The 13,199-nt window shown below is 51.4% G+C and overlaps 1 protein-coding gene and 1 non-coding gene across 2 annotated transcripts; one reads left to right on the top strand and one right to left on the bottom strand.

Moving 5' to 3' along the window:
• Nucleotides 1–3,329: 3,329 nt before the first annotated feature.
• Nucleotides 3,330–3,402, bottom strand: TRNAA-AGC. Its single transcript has one exon. It is a non-coding gene; the product is annotated as a tRNA-Ala (tRNA).
• A 550-nt stretch (nt 3,403–3,952) lies between these two features.
• LOC120702727 (PTI1-like tyrosine-protein kinase At3g15890) lies at nt 3,953–7,238 on the top strand. Its single transcript, XM_039986651.1, has 4 exons — nt 3,953–4,365; nt 5,091–5,235; nt 5,907–6,169; nt 6,277–7,238. Exons 1-4 carry the CDS (start codon nt 4,295–4,297, stop codon nt 6,902–6,904), a joined length of 1,107 nt encoding a protein of 368 aa, XP_039842585.1. The 5' UTR covers nt 3,953–4,294; the 3' UTR covers nt 6,905–7,238.
• The last annotated feature ends 5,961 nt before the right edge of the window (nt 7,239–13,199 follow it).

Here is a 13,199-nt window from a genome sequence, read left to right on the forward strand (position 1 = left end):
TCGGGCGCCCGGGGGACCCGGCCGCGGGCGCGCTGTCCACCTGTCGCGCCCGCGCGCCCACCCCGGGCCGGGACGGCCTCGCGTGGGGGGGTGGGTGCTGCCGCGGCGCGACACGGCACGGCGAGTGCGCGGCTGCCGGGGGATGTGCCGCGGGGAGTGGGCGCCGGCTGGCGGCTTTGCCGAGCGAGCGGGCGGGTCAGTAGTGGCCCTCGCGCACGCACGCGGCGGGTCCGGCGAGCATGCTCATGCTCGGTGCGGCTGGTATGATTCTTGAGTGATGATGGGTTCTAGCTTATCAGTGGAGTATGATTGTTGTTACTGTGTTTCCACTCTAGTCTCTGACGTCGATGATCAGGCACATCACTCTTTCCGTATCACAATCTTTACCTGGCTGCCTGGCCTAATACTACTAGTGTTTTGCCAACAACACTTTCAACATCTGATTTGTGTACCGGCGGCCGGACGGCGCGATGAGATCTCTCGGGGCTGCCGGACGGCGCGCGACGGGGAAACACGGGCGGAAGAGGGCTGACGCGCGACGAGCGACTCGTGTTTCCGGCAGCCTCCGGTGACGTGCGCCGTCTGATGAGGCCGGGCTGGCCGGGGGTCTTCACTTCACCGGCGGCAACGTCAAAAGAAGCGGCCCCGCTGGTGCGGATTTTTCTACTACGTAGCAGCAGCAGGACATGCGGGCTAGTGCGGGGCGACGTTGCGTCCATTCAGATGCACGCACGTAACGTGATCTGCTAGTTAAACAAAGGTTACCCCTTCAGGTGTCCGGGAGCTCTGCTCTGACTTGGTTGATCCGTGCGTGCTCTGCATCCGGCTGACCCGTGGTAGTTCGGGCTTTCAGCCGTTCTGACCACCGAACACGCAATCACGCGTCACGCGTGGTCACGCGAGTGCAATGAACTCGCGCCGAACACTCGCCTTGGCGCGGCTATGGCATCGTGACTCGTCCCAGCTCGCGGTGCGCTGAACCTTTGGGCTCGCAGCAGAGCAGGCTCGGAAGATCGCGGAGCGCGCCAAGTGTCGAGCCGCCGCCGCGCTCTGGCCGCAGCCGCACGAGGTATCCGCGCCGCCCCCCGCAGGCTGCAGGGGGCGTGGGGCGTGGCCGTGACACTGTGGCACTGGGCCTCGGTCCATGCTCCTGCATGAAACTTTGCGCGCTGCTAGTTTTTTTTCGTGCTGGACGGGAGCATCTCGGAAGCCATGGATGGGGGCGCGGAAAGGTAAGGTGCCGTGGTACCCCGGGCCTCCAGGACCTGGCTGGCTCGGTGGCTAATAGGTGGCTCCTGATCGGCGTCGTCGCGTTGCCACCGGCAGAGCCGACGGCGATGTGACGGTGCGTGGTCCCGACGACATCACGCGTGCGTGCCGCTCTTTGGTTCGTGCCCATTCCATTCTGGCGCCTCTTTGGTTCATTATCACGGGTTGGAGTTCTGAGCAATCCTTGTCTCCTTGGCAAAATTCTGGGAAATGAATTCCGGACTGTGCATCTACTAGCTAGCAGCGATTTTTTTATTTTTATATTTTTCAATTTCGTTTTTTACAAAAAAATATATTTTTATTTTCGAAATTTACAGAAATATACCCCGACCGCCCCGTTACCGAGCGGCCGGCACCTGACCGCCCCGCTGCCGGGCGGCAGGGGCTTTTTTGCAAAAAGTTTCACGAAAAATTTACGCCCGAATCCCTGGAGAACCGGTCGCCCGGCTGCGGGGCGACCGCCTCAGGAGGGGCAGCTCTGCAGGCCAAGGGCCTGAACGCGCGCAGGCCAACGCAAGCTGCCTGGCTTGCTACACACGCAGCAGCGAGAGGCAGGCAGCAGGGCGCTGCGCCTGCGTGCATGCGAGGCAGCGCGCATCAGCAAGGGCTAGCATAGGCAAGCAGCAGGTGCACGGCAGGGAGCAAAAGGAATTATTTTTGTTTAGTAGTCTTGTGATTTCTTTTGCAGGTGCATGTGCGTATTCTTGGCTGTTTTGCAGGTCCTCCGGGTTTAGGGTTTAGGGGAGGCGGTAGCCCCGCTGCCGGGCGGCTTGGGGGGCCGGCCGCCCCGCTGCCGGGCGACCGGTCCTCCAGGGGTCCGGCGCAAATTTTCTACGAAATTTTTTGTAGAAAAGCCTCTGCCGCCCGGCAGCGGGGCGGCCAGGTGCTGGCCGCCCGGCAATGGGGCGGCCGGGATATATTTATGTAAATTTCGAAAACAAAAATATATTTTTGTAAAAAACGAAATTAAAAAATGTAAAAATAAAAAAATCGCCTAAGCTAGCAGCCCAGCGCTTGGGTATATCGGGGGCCCAAGGTATCCAAAATCCGGAATGTGCATCAAGTTTTGATTTTTTTTTAATACTAACGCAGAGACACAACTCCTCTTTTCTCTCTCAATATGGAGGCTGGGAGCCAGCATCAGTTTTGTATGGCAGAAATTACGTGTCCCAAATCCTACGAGCCTAATCCATTTTAGGCTCCCAGATCTTGCGCAATGCTGAGTCTACGGTTGACCGCACCCAGCTCAAGTCCCGGTCGACCCCACACCACGTGATTTTATCTCCTCTTCTCCCCGACTTGCTCTGTCCATCCGTTTCCTTTCCGCCTTATCCTCTTCCCCTTCTCTTTTCTTCTCCGGATCCACCTCCTAGGAGCTCCGCCCGCAGGACGAGCGGCAGGCTCCGCGCCCTTAGGGGAGGAGCGTGGCGGCGGGCTCCGCTCTTTTCTTTGATTTTCCATCTTAAATTTTTTCCTCATTTTTTCCTCGTCAAAATTTTTTGTTTTTTTTTCTCAAAAATTTTTTCTCTGAAAAAATTTCTTGAAATCTGAAAACGACAAAAAAATTACTAAAATAGAAAAAAACGAACGGTTAGAAAATCGGCCGGAGCTCCTCCGTACGGTTGACTGTAAAATAGCCACACCCTAGATCTTGCCTTTTTAGCTGCAATTGGCACAATGGCCACACACTGCAGATTCAGCCCCCACAGTAGCATGCGCGTCTTTGTGTGTTCTTGTTGCTTAGGTAAAGGCGTAAAGCCGAGCTACCGGGCTGCGTGGCGCAGGCGTGCAGTACCGCTGCTTCGCAGTGGGCAGGTGGGCACGGTGGATGGCGGGGGTCGCGTCTCGCCGACTTGCGCGGCCCCGGCAAACATTCCGCACGCAAAAGCCATGCCGGTAGCAGCAGTGCTGCACCGTGCAGCCAGGCCAGCCTTGTCTCCGGCCCATCGCTAACGAACTTGCCCTGTGCGAGTGGCGGTGATGGGGCGTGCGAAGCGGACGAATCCATCGGGCACACGGCTGAACTGAACAGAAAGCAAAAACGAAAAGCGCATGACCGTTGGAGATGCGGGGTATCGATCCCCGTGCCTCTCGCATGCTAAGCGAGCGCTCTACCATCTGAGCTACATCCCCGTGATGTTGTTTATAGGTAGGTTAGTTTGTAATCAAAGTGTTAAGCGCTGGGTGGGCTGGGCTCTCAGCGTGGCACCTTTGTCAGTCACGCCCGAGTTCGCACGGCCCGAGCAGAAAGAGTCCGTTCGTCGTCTCCCGTCCCGCCGCAGCGGGGCCACTTTGCGCAGTCTGGAGATTAACCTTTCAGCCCAAAACGGAGTACCCAAAACGCAGCACCGATCCATGAGCTTCAAAATTAGTAGTACTCCATCACAAGTTCACAACACAATCTCGACCCGAAAGCACCAAATGAGGAAATGGTAGGCGATCGAATCAAAAGGTAGCAATAAAAGCTCCTCAAAAATGTGCCGCAGCACTTGCCGCTTTCGGTCTGCCACTGCCAGGCAATAGAAACTCCTCGGCTCGTGCTCCTCCGATTCTTCTCGAGATGCCCTCGAGGCCTCTCCCTCGACTCGACCTCGACGTCCCGTAGTATGCAATTCACGGGGTGCCTTTTTGGAGTCGCCGCGTACCGGACGGGCCCTTGAACTCCGGCCGTGTAACCAACGGGGCACCACCAAACGGTTTGCACCGCACGGCAGGCAGCGGCGGCGTGTGGCGGGCATGGACCGTGCCGAGCCCCGGCAACGTCGTCGTCCGTCGGCGCGTGGGTGGGGTGGGAATCGGGGGGAGAAAAGGCGACGGACGAGGCCACACCGAAAGCGCAGCTGCGAAGCTGGTCTCCGCTGTTACGTCTCGGCTCGGCTCTCTCCCTCACCATCTTCCTCTAGTCCAAAGACTCCAAAGACTCCAAAGCCCCCCACCCCACCGGCCACCACCATCCCGTCCCCCCACTCCTTCCGTTCGCATACGCGGGAACGCGCGCCGCCGGCGGGGCGGGGAGGGGAGGCCGATGCACCCGAAGCTGTCGCGGGCCGCCCGCAGGCTCCTCTGCTGCGGCGGGCCCGCCTCCGGGGAGGACCTGTAAGTCACAGAGCTTCCTTCTTGGTTCCCCGGCGTTGCTCCTCCGTCCCTTCTTCTCTTAAACGTGCGTGCGTTCGCGGAATTCCGGAATCCGGCCCGCCGTCTGAGCAGCGCGGCGATTGGTATGGTATGCGCGCGCGCGAAATGGATACTGGGGGTTTGGGTTTCTGGCGGCGGTGAATTCGTGCTCGGTTCGCGGCCTGATGACGCCCGCCGGATGCAGGTGCGGGTTTCAGTTCAGCGATGGTAGATCGTTTCTGGTTTTAAGTGAATTTTTCCGAATACTCGAGGGTGGTGCAAGAGGTGACTTCTTGGTGCTCAATTTGGTGGGAAAGGACAAAGGAGACGTTTTGGAATGGTTTCGGAACAGCTTTCTGGGAGCAATTTCGTTAGAGGTGGAGCTAGTGGGGAATTGGGTGCTCCTGTTTTTTGCTATCTGATGGCAGAGGAGGATATCAGCTTTATTCTGTTCCTCCTTTTCATACCTCCCCTGTTACTTTTTTCCAGCTTTAGGAATGTTGTTACGAATTCTTGGGAAAAATTGACATATTTCTATACTTCGATGAGCCATCATAAGGGTAATGCAAATGATGCCTGATCGATTTTTCATGCTCGGATTAGGCAAATTTGTTCCAGGAGCAGAAGGGGATTTGTATCAGTGGAATTGGATGAGTTGATTAATTGATTGGCAGTAACTCCTGTGTTTCATGGCTTTGGTTTGCCAGGTCTGACGAAGGGACAGGATCGTTAAGGTGGGTGTTCTCATTGAGGGAGCTTCGATCGGCAACAAACAGCTTCAATTACGATAACAAGATTGGAGAAGGGCCATTTGGGAGTGTGTTTTGGGGACAAGTTTGGGATGGCTCTCAGGTCTCTGCCCTGAACATCTTGTTCCTTGCTGTGAATTATTTTTTTACTTTACTGTTTTTAAATTCTCGCTTTTCAGTTGGGGGCCGTCATAATTATTCTGCACAGTTGGGCAAATTCTATTCGTACCTCTCTCACTGAATTGCCATGCAACCGCTATCGGTTAACGTTTCTTGATTAGTTTTGAAACATTGATCTTTGATTGTGTTATTATTAGGTAGGTAGGATATGCTATCATAGGGAAGTAAACAAAAAAACATGTCAGATGAACTGGCTACAGGTTTGCAAATCTCTATCTTGTAAACAAAGGAGAAAAGGAAGGCTGAATTTGCCCTGTCGTGGTTGCAACTATGTGACATGTCTTCTCTTTTTTTTAAAAAAAATATGATTGAGACCTCATGTTTCTGCAGAGTAACCTTAGTTTTAAGCATTGTGGAGGCGATTAATAGTGTTAGCTCGACATATGAAAACCATCTCTTAAATATAGTATGTTCTGTTTCTACCTTTGCCCTTTTTATGTGTACGTGTGTCCATTGATGCAAATTGAGTGGCTGGGAAAAATTTTGATGACGTGCCGTTCCATACATTATTGCTGCTATCCAGTTTTAATATATAAAACTACGATGAATTCAATGCAACCTACTGATTGACTTTGCCAATCTTTGTTTGTGCAGATTGCTGTCAAGAGGTTAAAGAATTCAAAGAATGGCACAGAAGTGGAATTCGCTTCAGAAGTCGAGATCTTGGGAAGAATAAGACAAAAAAACCTCCTGAGTTTCCGTGGATATTGTGCGGATGGACCTGAACGCATTCTGGTGTATGACTATATGGCAAACTCAAGTCTCTATGCACATCTTCATGGACCACTTTCTGCGGAGTGTCTCCTTGACTGGCGCAGGAGAACATCTATTGCCATTGGTGCTGCTCGGGCTCTCTTGTCAGTAAACAGCCTCTTTGCTCATAACAGAATAGTGCTGATAATTCATACTTTGTTGCTTTTGATACGTACTGTGTCAGACTGTACTCACAAGTGCTTTCTCACAGGTATCTTCATCACCATGCAACACCTCAGATAATCCATGGGAGCATCAAGGCCACCAATGTGTTACTGGATTCAGACTTCCAGGCTCATGTTGGTGATTTCGGTCTGATAAAGCTTATTCCTGATGGAATAGACCATGAAAAGATAACCAGTGAAAATCAACGAGGCTATCTTGCTCCTGAGTACATTATGTTTGGCAAACCAACAGCAGGTTGTGATGTATACAGCTTTGGAATAATATTATTGGAGCTTGCGAGCGGCAAAAGGCCAATAGAAAAGTCGGGCTCTGTCAAGACATATGGTATTCGAAACTGGGTGCTCCCGTTGGCGAAGGAGGGTAGATACGATGAAATCGCGGACTCAAAGCTCAGTGACAAGTTTTCAGAATCTGAGCTGAAAAGAATGGTGTTGGTTGGGCTTGCATGCACACATTCAGAACCCGAAAAGAGACCGACAATGCTTGAAGTTGTGCCGTTGCTGAAAGGCGAATCGAAAGAGACGCTTCTGAAGCTCGAAAGAGATGAGCTGTTTAGGCCAGACTCGACCGTGAGTTCCCAGGGAACATCGACTCCAGAGGAGGGGAGCACAGACTCTGCACCAAGGAAAAATCAAGAACTGGGTGGGCCGTGAATTGTGACAGATTGCTGCCGTAGGCAGGTTAGAGTGCATATTTCTGGTATTGATGATTGGTTTGTGTGGTTTTACATGGATGGAAATTGTACAGCATTGTTAATTGTGAGTTGTTCTTTTTTCCTTTTCCCCCTTATCCTGCTGAGAGAGAGTAAGAAAGAGTGAGGGCGTTGCAGAATGGAGATAGGTTGTTATGCGAAGTGCTTTTTGCATGCACCGCATAGAAAGATGCATATGTTTCCCAAATGTTTGTATACTTTTCTGGTCATGTTGCCGGCATATTAACTCTCATTAATCTGCATTCACATCAATAGACAGAGAGACGATTGAATCATCTTGGTAGGTATTTTGAGACTGAACTTTCCCTTTGCCCCCCCCCCCCCCCCCCCCCCCCCCCCCCCGGGGCAGTTTCCCTAATCCATGCCATCCCATGGACGCATTCAGACCATGGCCAATTCACAAGTAACTATGGGTGTGACTGGTACGCGGCCTGAAACTACACTGACGCTTACAATGTGAAAAATGTGTGTGTGCTAGCAAAACAGCAACCGGCTCGGGCAAAGCACATCAACAGACCAAACGTGATCTTAATTTTACCTGAGACGTGAGACATGGTTGGTAGTTGGTACGTGCAAACAACTACTCAGTCACAGTCCATCGCCTCATCTCTGTATCTTGTATTTGAAAGTTGAATGAAATCTCAGAATATATACCCCCCCCCCCCCCCCCCAAAAAAAACTCAATCACAGTGGGACCCAAGCTTCTTACAGTATTTCTTTGTTGATACTCTAGCTGTTCAACTGAACAGGATGATTTACTCGAAGCCTGAAGAATTCTTGTAACCCTTACGAGTGACCACCCTTTCCATAGCCACACTCCAGGGCACAAGTTGGCATCTTTCATTTTGGTTTTTTGGCTCTGGTACTTGCATGACTCAGTTAAACAACAACAAAAAAAACCTAGTTAATTGATTATCTGATAGTTTTGAAAAGCATGTATTGCCTTTATACAATCAGAACAATAAGAGATGGTTTTTTAGGGGCCGTCTATTTATCGCTTTAAGCGATTTCTGTTCGTTCCATTGCAGAACGGGCGCGTGCGGACGCGGAAGCTGCAGGCCTATTGAGCCGTTGCATAAAAGCTGCTCGTTTCAGCTAAGCAGACTTGCTCTATCACGATGTTTGGTTCATGCCCTTCAGCGACAAATGGACTTCGCGGTTTTTTAACCCTTCATGCTATCGGTATTTTTAAAAGTTTTTGTGTTAAAACTACTACCATGGCAGCATCGGACTCGGATTCTGGCAGCGTGGAGCGCACGCACGTCGAGTCCGATGCCACCGTGCCGCTCCAATCCATATATATATAGCCACCATCGCGCCCATGGATCGCAAACCAACGCTGCCCGTTGCATCCGCTCCTGCCCCCCTCGCCTGCTGCAAACTCGCTTCGTCGCCGGCGCAAGATCCCTGGTCAGACCACCGGCCATGGGGAAGAGGAAGTCGAGGAAGCTGGTGGCGGCGCCCAAGAAGCCGCCGAAGCTGGACACAGAGTTCGCCTGCCCGTACTGCGGCCACCCCGACGCCGTAGGGTGCCTCATCGTCCTGAAGCGCGGGTTCGCCAGGGCGTCGTCCCGCATCTGCCAGGAGAGCTACGCCACCCGCGCCAACGCCCTGACGGAGCCCGTCGACGTCTACAGCGAGTGGATCGACGCCTGCGTGGACGCCAACGAGGGCGTCGCCGACCGACGCTGCCGGCCGCGCCTTGGCTGACGCCGGAGTCCACGAATACGACGTGTGATCGTGCTGTAGCTACTAGTTTCAATTGGTTTCACTTGTCAGGCATGAGTTAGTGGTTTTTGCCGTTCTTTTGGAGCCCGGAATTGCAAGGCAGGAAGTAACAGACATGTAATTGTTTTGACAGGTCATATTAAGTTGTCGATATGATTAGATGATTCTGCTTAAAGTACAGAGCAAGAGCATACGAGTGTGTCATGAGAAGCTACTTGTTTCATGTCTCTTTTCTTCCTCATCCAGACTCAGTTGGTATGCGCGTAGCAAATATGGTTAGCCTAGTGATTATGTCAAAGCTCGGCTGATAATTGATATTTGCAAGAACAAACTTAGAAACGAAACCTGAAACTGAACAGAGCAACATGACAACTCTGACGGGAATTCGACAGTACACCCCTAACCAAACCAACGACAGCATACTTACTGACAGTCATATGAAAACTAGTTTGCCATGGGTCTGTCGCCAGCCCGGACGGGCGATGGTGCTGAGAGCCTGTGGCTACGAGCTGGTCTAATGCACCAGGAAGGTGGCAGGCAACTTCGATTGCTGAAAATTTATCCAAAAGTTTACCATACAATTGCTGAAAATTATTGGGAATGAGACATGGTAAACTGTTGAAGTTCCCAAAAGAGCTTCAGCAGATAAACAATGTATAACCAATAGAGATGCAGATAGTATCTAATACAAAAGAATGCTTCCAGCAGTTTGTTGGTTCTGAAACTAAATGACCTTCAGACCGCTTCTGGTCAGTAGAACGCATCAAATCAACTCAAAAATAGTAGAGGGGTGGTTAACTTGATGTGTTCTCCGAAAAACAGTAAAACTGCTGAGTTTTCTGAAGGCTGAAGCTAATTGAACAAAAATCACAAGCCGATTCTCAAGTCATTGTACCGTAGCAAAACGATAAGACCTCCGATTTCAAAAGATATGATTTGTGATATGTTTTGTCAGATGTCCTGCGCTGGTGTGTCTCTGAATATTCCGGTACAATAACGCCTGAGAAGCTGGATTCACAAGCGAACAAGTAAAATAACGCAATCGTTAGGCACCATGTCATGGGTGTTGCAGCAGAGATCGTAAACTAACAGCTACAATTTCGCAAATAAGAAAACAAAAGAAGGAGCAGACAATCAGTGCTCAGTGGAACTACCGAATTCTTAACTGAAGATCATACTGTTGGCAAAAAATGAATTCCTGAATTGAGAGGATCATGGTATGAATGGAATCTGACAATTTCTGTAGACATGCCAAGGATACAGTGCCACAACGAAACCGGAATTTTATGCATTGAACTGCTCTGCATATGTACATTCTCAGCATGTTTCAGGTCCGCACACAAGGCTAAGAAGAGACGAACGACAATTTTTCCAAAACACCAGAGGTTCTCTCAACATGTGATGTGAGCTAGGGTAACCACTAGGCAAGTTACATGTCCTGTTGTCATTATTATTATCTACTGAACATCTACCACTGAACATCTATCTGTGTATATTTTTGCTTTTCATCTACCACTGTTCTCTATAGACTATAGATGATGACAAATCGCATAACTATTGCTAGTTTGCTACGTATTGCAGTCCATACAGGTCAGCCTTACAGCAAATGACATGTTGTTGGTGAACACTGGATCAAGTGCTGCAAGTCTCTCGAGGTGGAGAGAATATGTGCATGCCTCGTGCTACAGACTTTTTTCCTGAGCTAAAAAAAGTGCTCCAGCCTTTTTGCAATGTCTCGTACTTCCAAATCAGCATCAATCATTTTGGTTGTTTTGTTTCCTCCCCAGTCACTCAGTTCAGATTGCTAAGCAGGGGCATACTTTGTACAATTTATTCTTCAGTTTTTGCAGCAGAAGAGCTGGAGAGTAGCCCTCTCTGATCCAGAATACACTACTAGATGTTCCACGCTGCACTCAGTCCAATGCCAAAACCTTCTTCTCAAGCTCTTGATACCTCTGCATCTCACTAGATCCGGCCATTTGATATTCAGGAAGGTCATGATTTTAAACCTGCGCTCCACGGCTCGCGTCGGCGTCGTGCTGCTGCCGGTGAGGCCCTTGCCGGGCACTAGCATACAAGACCCGTTCTAGAGTCTCCATGTCCCTCGCGCTTTCATCCGCACCAAATTAAAAGCCTCGCCGCCGGAGCTGCGCGCAGCTTGTCGTGGTCGGCAACAGCGGCGCGGTAGATCGTGGCCTCCGACGATCCCCTGAGCTCACGCTCGGCGCCATCGATGGCATGGCAAGTTGGCAACCACGGCGCCATCGTTACCTCGAACCCATCCTGTCCGTACAGTACCGATCCAACGGTAAACACAGGCCCATGGGGCGGACGGGGTTTCATTTACCGTCCACCCCCGGACGGTAGATGAAACACCGTCCGCCCATGTCCGACGCCACCGGTGGCAAACTGGCAACCATACCGGGCTGACCTTCGCGGCCTCCGCGTTGCCCGTCGAGCACCATCTTGCCGGGAAATCGTTGGACACCAACACCGGTGTCCGGTGAGACGGCACGCGCGTCCTCCGGCTCGCGTCCGCAGCCGGAGAACCGCCCGTATGCGCCTGGTGTGCGGCGCCGTCCATTACCAACCCCACCCCCAAGCCCCGAAGGTTGGTCGGCGCGGCGCTGGAGCGGCCGCGGAGCCGAGCGCGCGAGCCAGCGGGGGAGGGCTTCGCTACCTTGAAGTCGAGTCGAGGTAGTCGATCGTGACCGTACAAGACTGATCCGACGGTTTCTACAGGCTCAGGGTGGACGGTATTTCATTTACCGTCCACCCGCGTACGGTAGATGGAACACCGTCCGCCCCATGCCCCGCGCCACCGACGGCGACCACGCCGCGCTCACCTCCGCCGCGGGCGTTCACGGCTTCCACCCGGGAGATAGAGGTCCGAGGGCCCGTAGAGCGCGGCTTGCCGGTCGTCGCGCAGCAACGCCGGTGTCCGGTGAGGCGGCAGGCGCGTCCTCGTGCTCCTCGACGGGCATGCCCGGCCGGCCGGCGGCTTTCCCATCACACACCGGCGGCGTTCACCGCTACGGGTGGACGCCGACGCCACGCAAACCGTCCAGTGCGTCGTCACACTGCACACGGTCTCGACGCGGCGCGGTGATTCCTCGTCCCGGCCGTTTCTGCCGCCAGGTCGACGCTCCGCCCATGCTCGACGAGATGGCCCGCATGGTCTGAAGATGGACCGGATGGAGCGCAAGATGCAGTGCTTGGTCGCGTTCACACGGCACCTGGACACACCAGAGCTTAGATTACGCCCTCTGGCTGCTCGCCAGGTTGCTGTCCACCGAAGCTAGCTAGCGTTCCTCTGCAGCTCTGCTCAACAGGCCGCCGCTTCAGATGCCCACCGTGAGGCAAGCCAAGCGTGAGTGCGAGAGCGATGCTTCAGAAGCATGGCATTTTGGTCGTCAATTCCATAGTCTTGATGCGTTCCGGTTGAATCAGATATGTTTTCTTCTGGATGAAATTCTGTCAGATTCCGGAGTAGCTATGCTGATCTGAAAAATTAAGTCCTAGTCCATTGGCGTTGGCACACAAAGCCTTGGCTTGAACAATCCATCCATGTGGTGCCATATGCATGTACATATATTGCCCGAGAAACTGATAAAGTATTTGGATCTCTTGTCAAAATTGATCACTTTCATCAACTGCATATCATTAAAGTTTATCCAACTCGACAGCGCATAGTAAATCCATGTCCGATGTTGAATATTCTCATTATCTGGCTTTAGAGGTCAAGTAATCAGTATTCTAGTAGGAAGGGAATATCTTCAGGTTTTCAGACTCAAATTATAATGAGAAAAGGAAAAAGTCTAGTACTCACTCCGTTCCAAATTATAGGTCGTTTGACTTTTTTGACATAAAGTTTGACCACTCGGTGAGAGGGAGATTGGTTTTAATAAACTCAATCCTTTCCAGTTTACCAATGTTTTTGCTCTCCTTCTTCAGAATTCCTAAAGGAGTTCTCAAAAGGCTGGACTATTATAGGTTCAGATTTTTCTGGCAAAATGAGGGACATAAAAGAAAATATAGATTGGCAAGATGGAGTATCCTGTGCTCTCCCAAGTGTGTTGGTGGTTTAGGAATTATGGATTTAGATGTCCAAAATATTTGCCTCTTAAGTAAATGGCTGTACAAACTCATTAATGAGGATGGTGCATGGCAGCAATTGCTTAAGAGGAAATATCTGAAAAACAAAACCATTTCACAAGTGGTTAAGCAACCAGGGGATTCCCAATTCTGGTCATGATTAATGGAAGTTAAGGAGCACTTCTTCCCTAGGGGAAAATTTGTGGTACAAAATGGCACGCTGATCAGATTTTGGGAGGACTGGTGGATAGGAAGAGAGCCTTTGATGAAACAGTTCCCTGAACTGTACAACATTGTAAGACAGAAGCATCAGACAGTGGCAAGTGTAATGAGTACCCTTCCTCTGAACATCTCTTTCAGAAGAGCATTGGTGGGAGGGAAACTCAAACGATGGTTTGATCTGGTTGCACTTG

The sequence above is a fragment of the Panicum virgatum genome, chromosome 4K (genome assembly GCF_016808335.1).
Source record: "Panicum virgatum strain AP13 chromosome 4K, P.virgatum_v5, whole genome shotgun sequence".
Taxonomy (NCBI): Eukaryota; Viridiplantae; Streptophyta; class Magnoliopsida; order Poales; family Poaceae; genus Panicum; species Panicum virgatum.

What these genes read in the sequence shown, in the direction of transcription:
- LOC120702727 (XM_039986651.1), top strand. Translation starts at nt 4,295, where the DNA reads ATGCACCCGAAGCTGTCGCGGGCCGCCCGCAGGCTCCTCTGCTGCGGC. An exon ending in CCCGCCTCCGGGGAGGACCT is followed by an intron (nt 4,366 to 5,090) that starts GTAAGTCACAGA and finishes TTGGTTTGCCAG; the next exon opens with GTCTGACGAAGGGACAGGAT. An exon ending in AAGTTTGGGATGGCTCTCAG is followed by an intron (nt 5,236 to 5,906) that starts GTCTCTGCCCTG and finishes TTGTTTGTGCAG; the next exon opens with ATTGCTGTCAAGAGGTTAAA.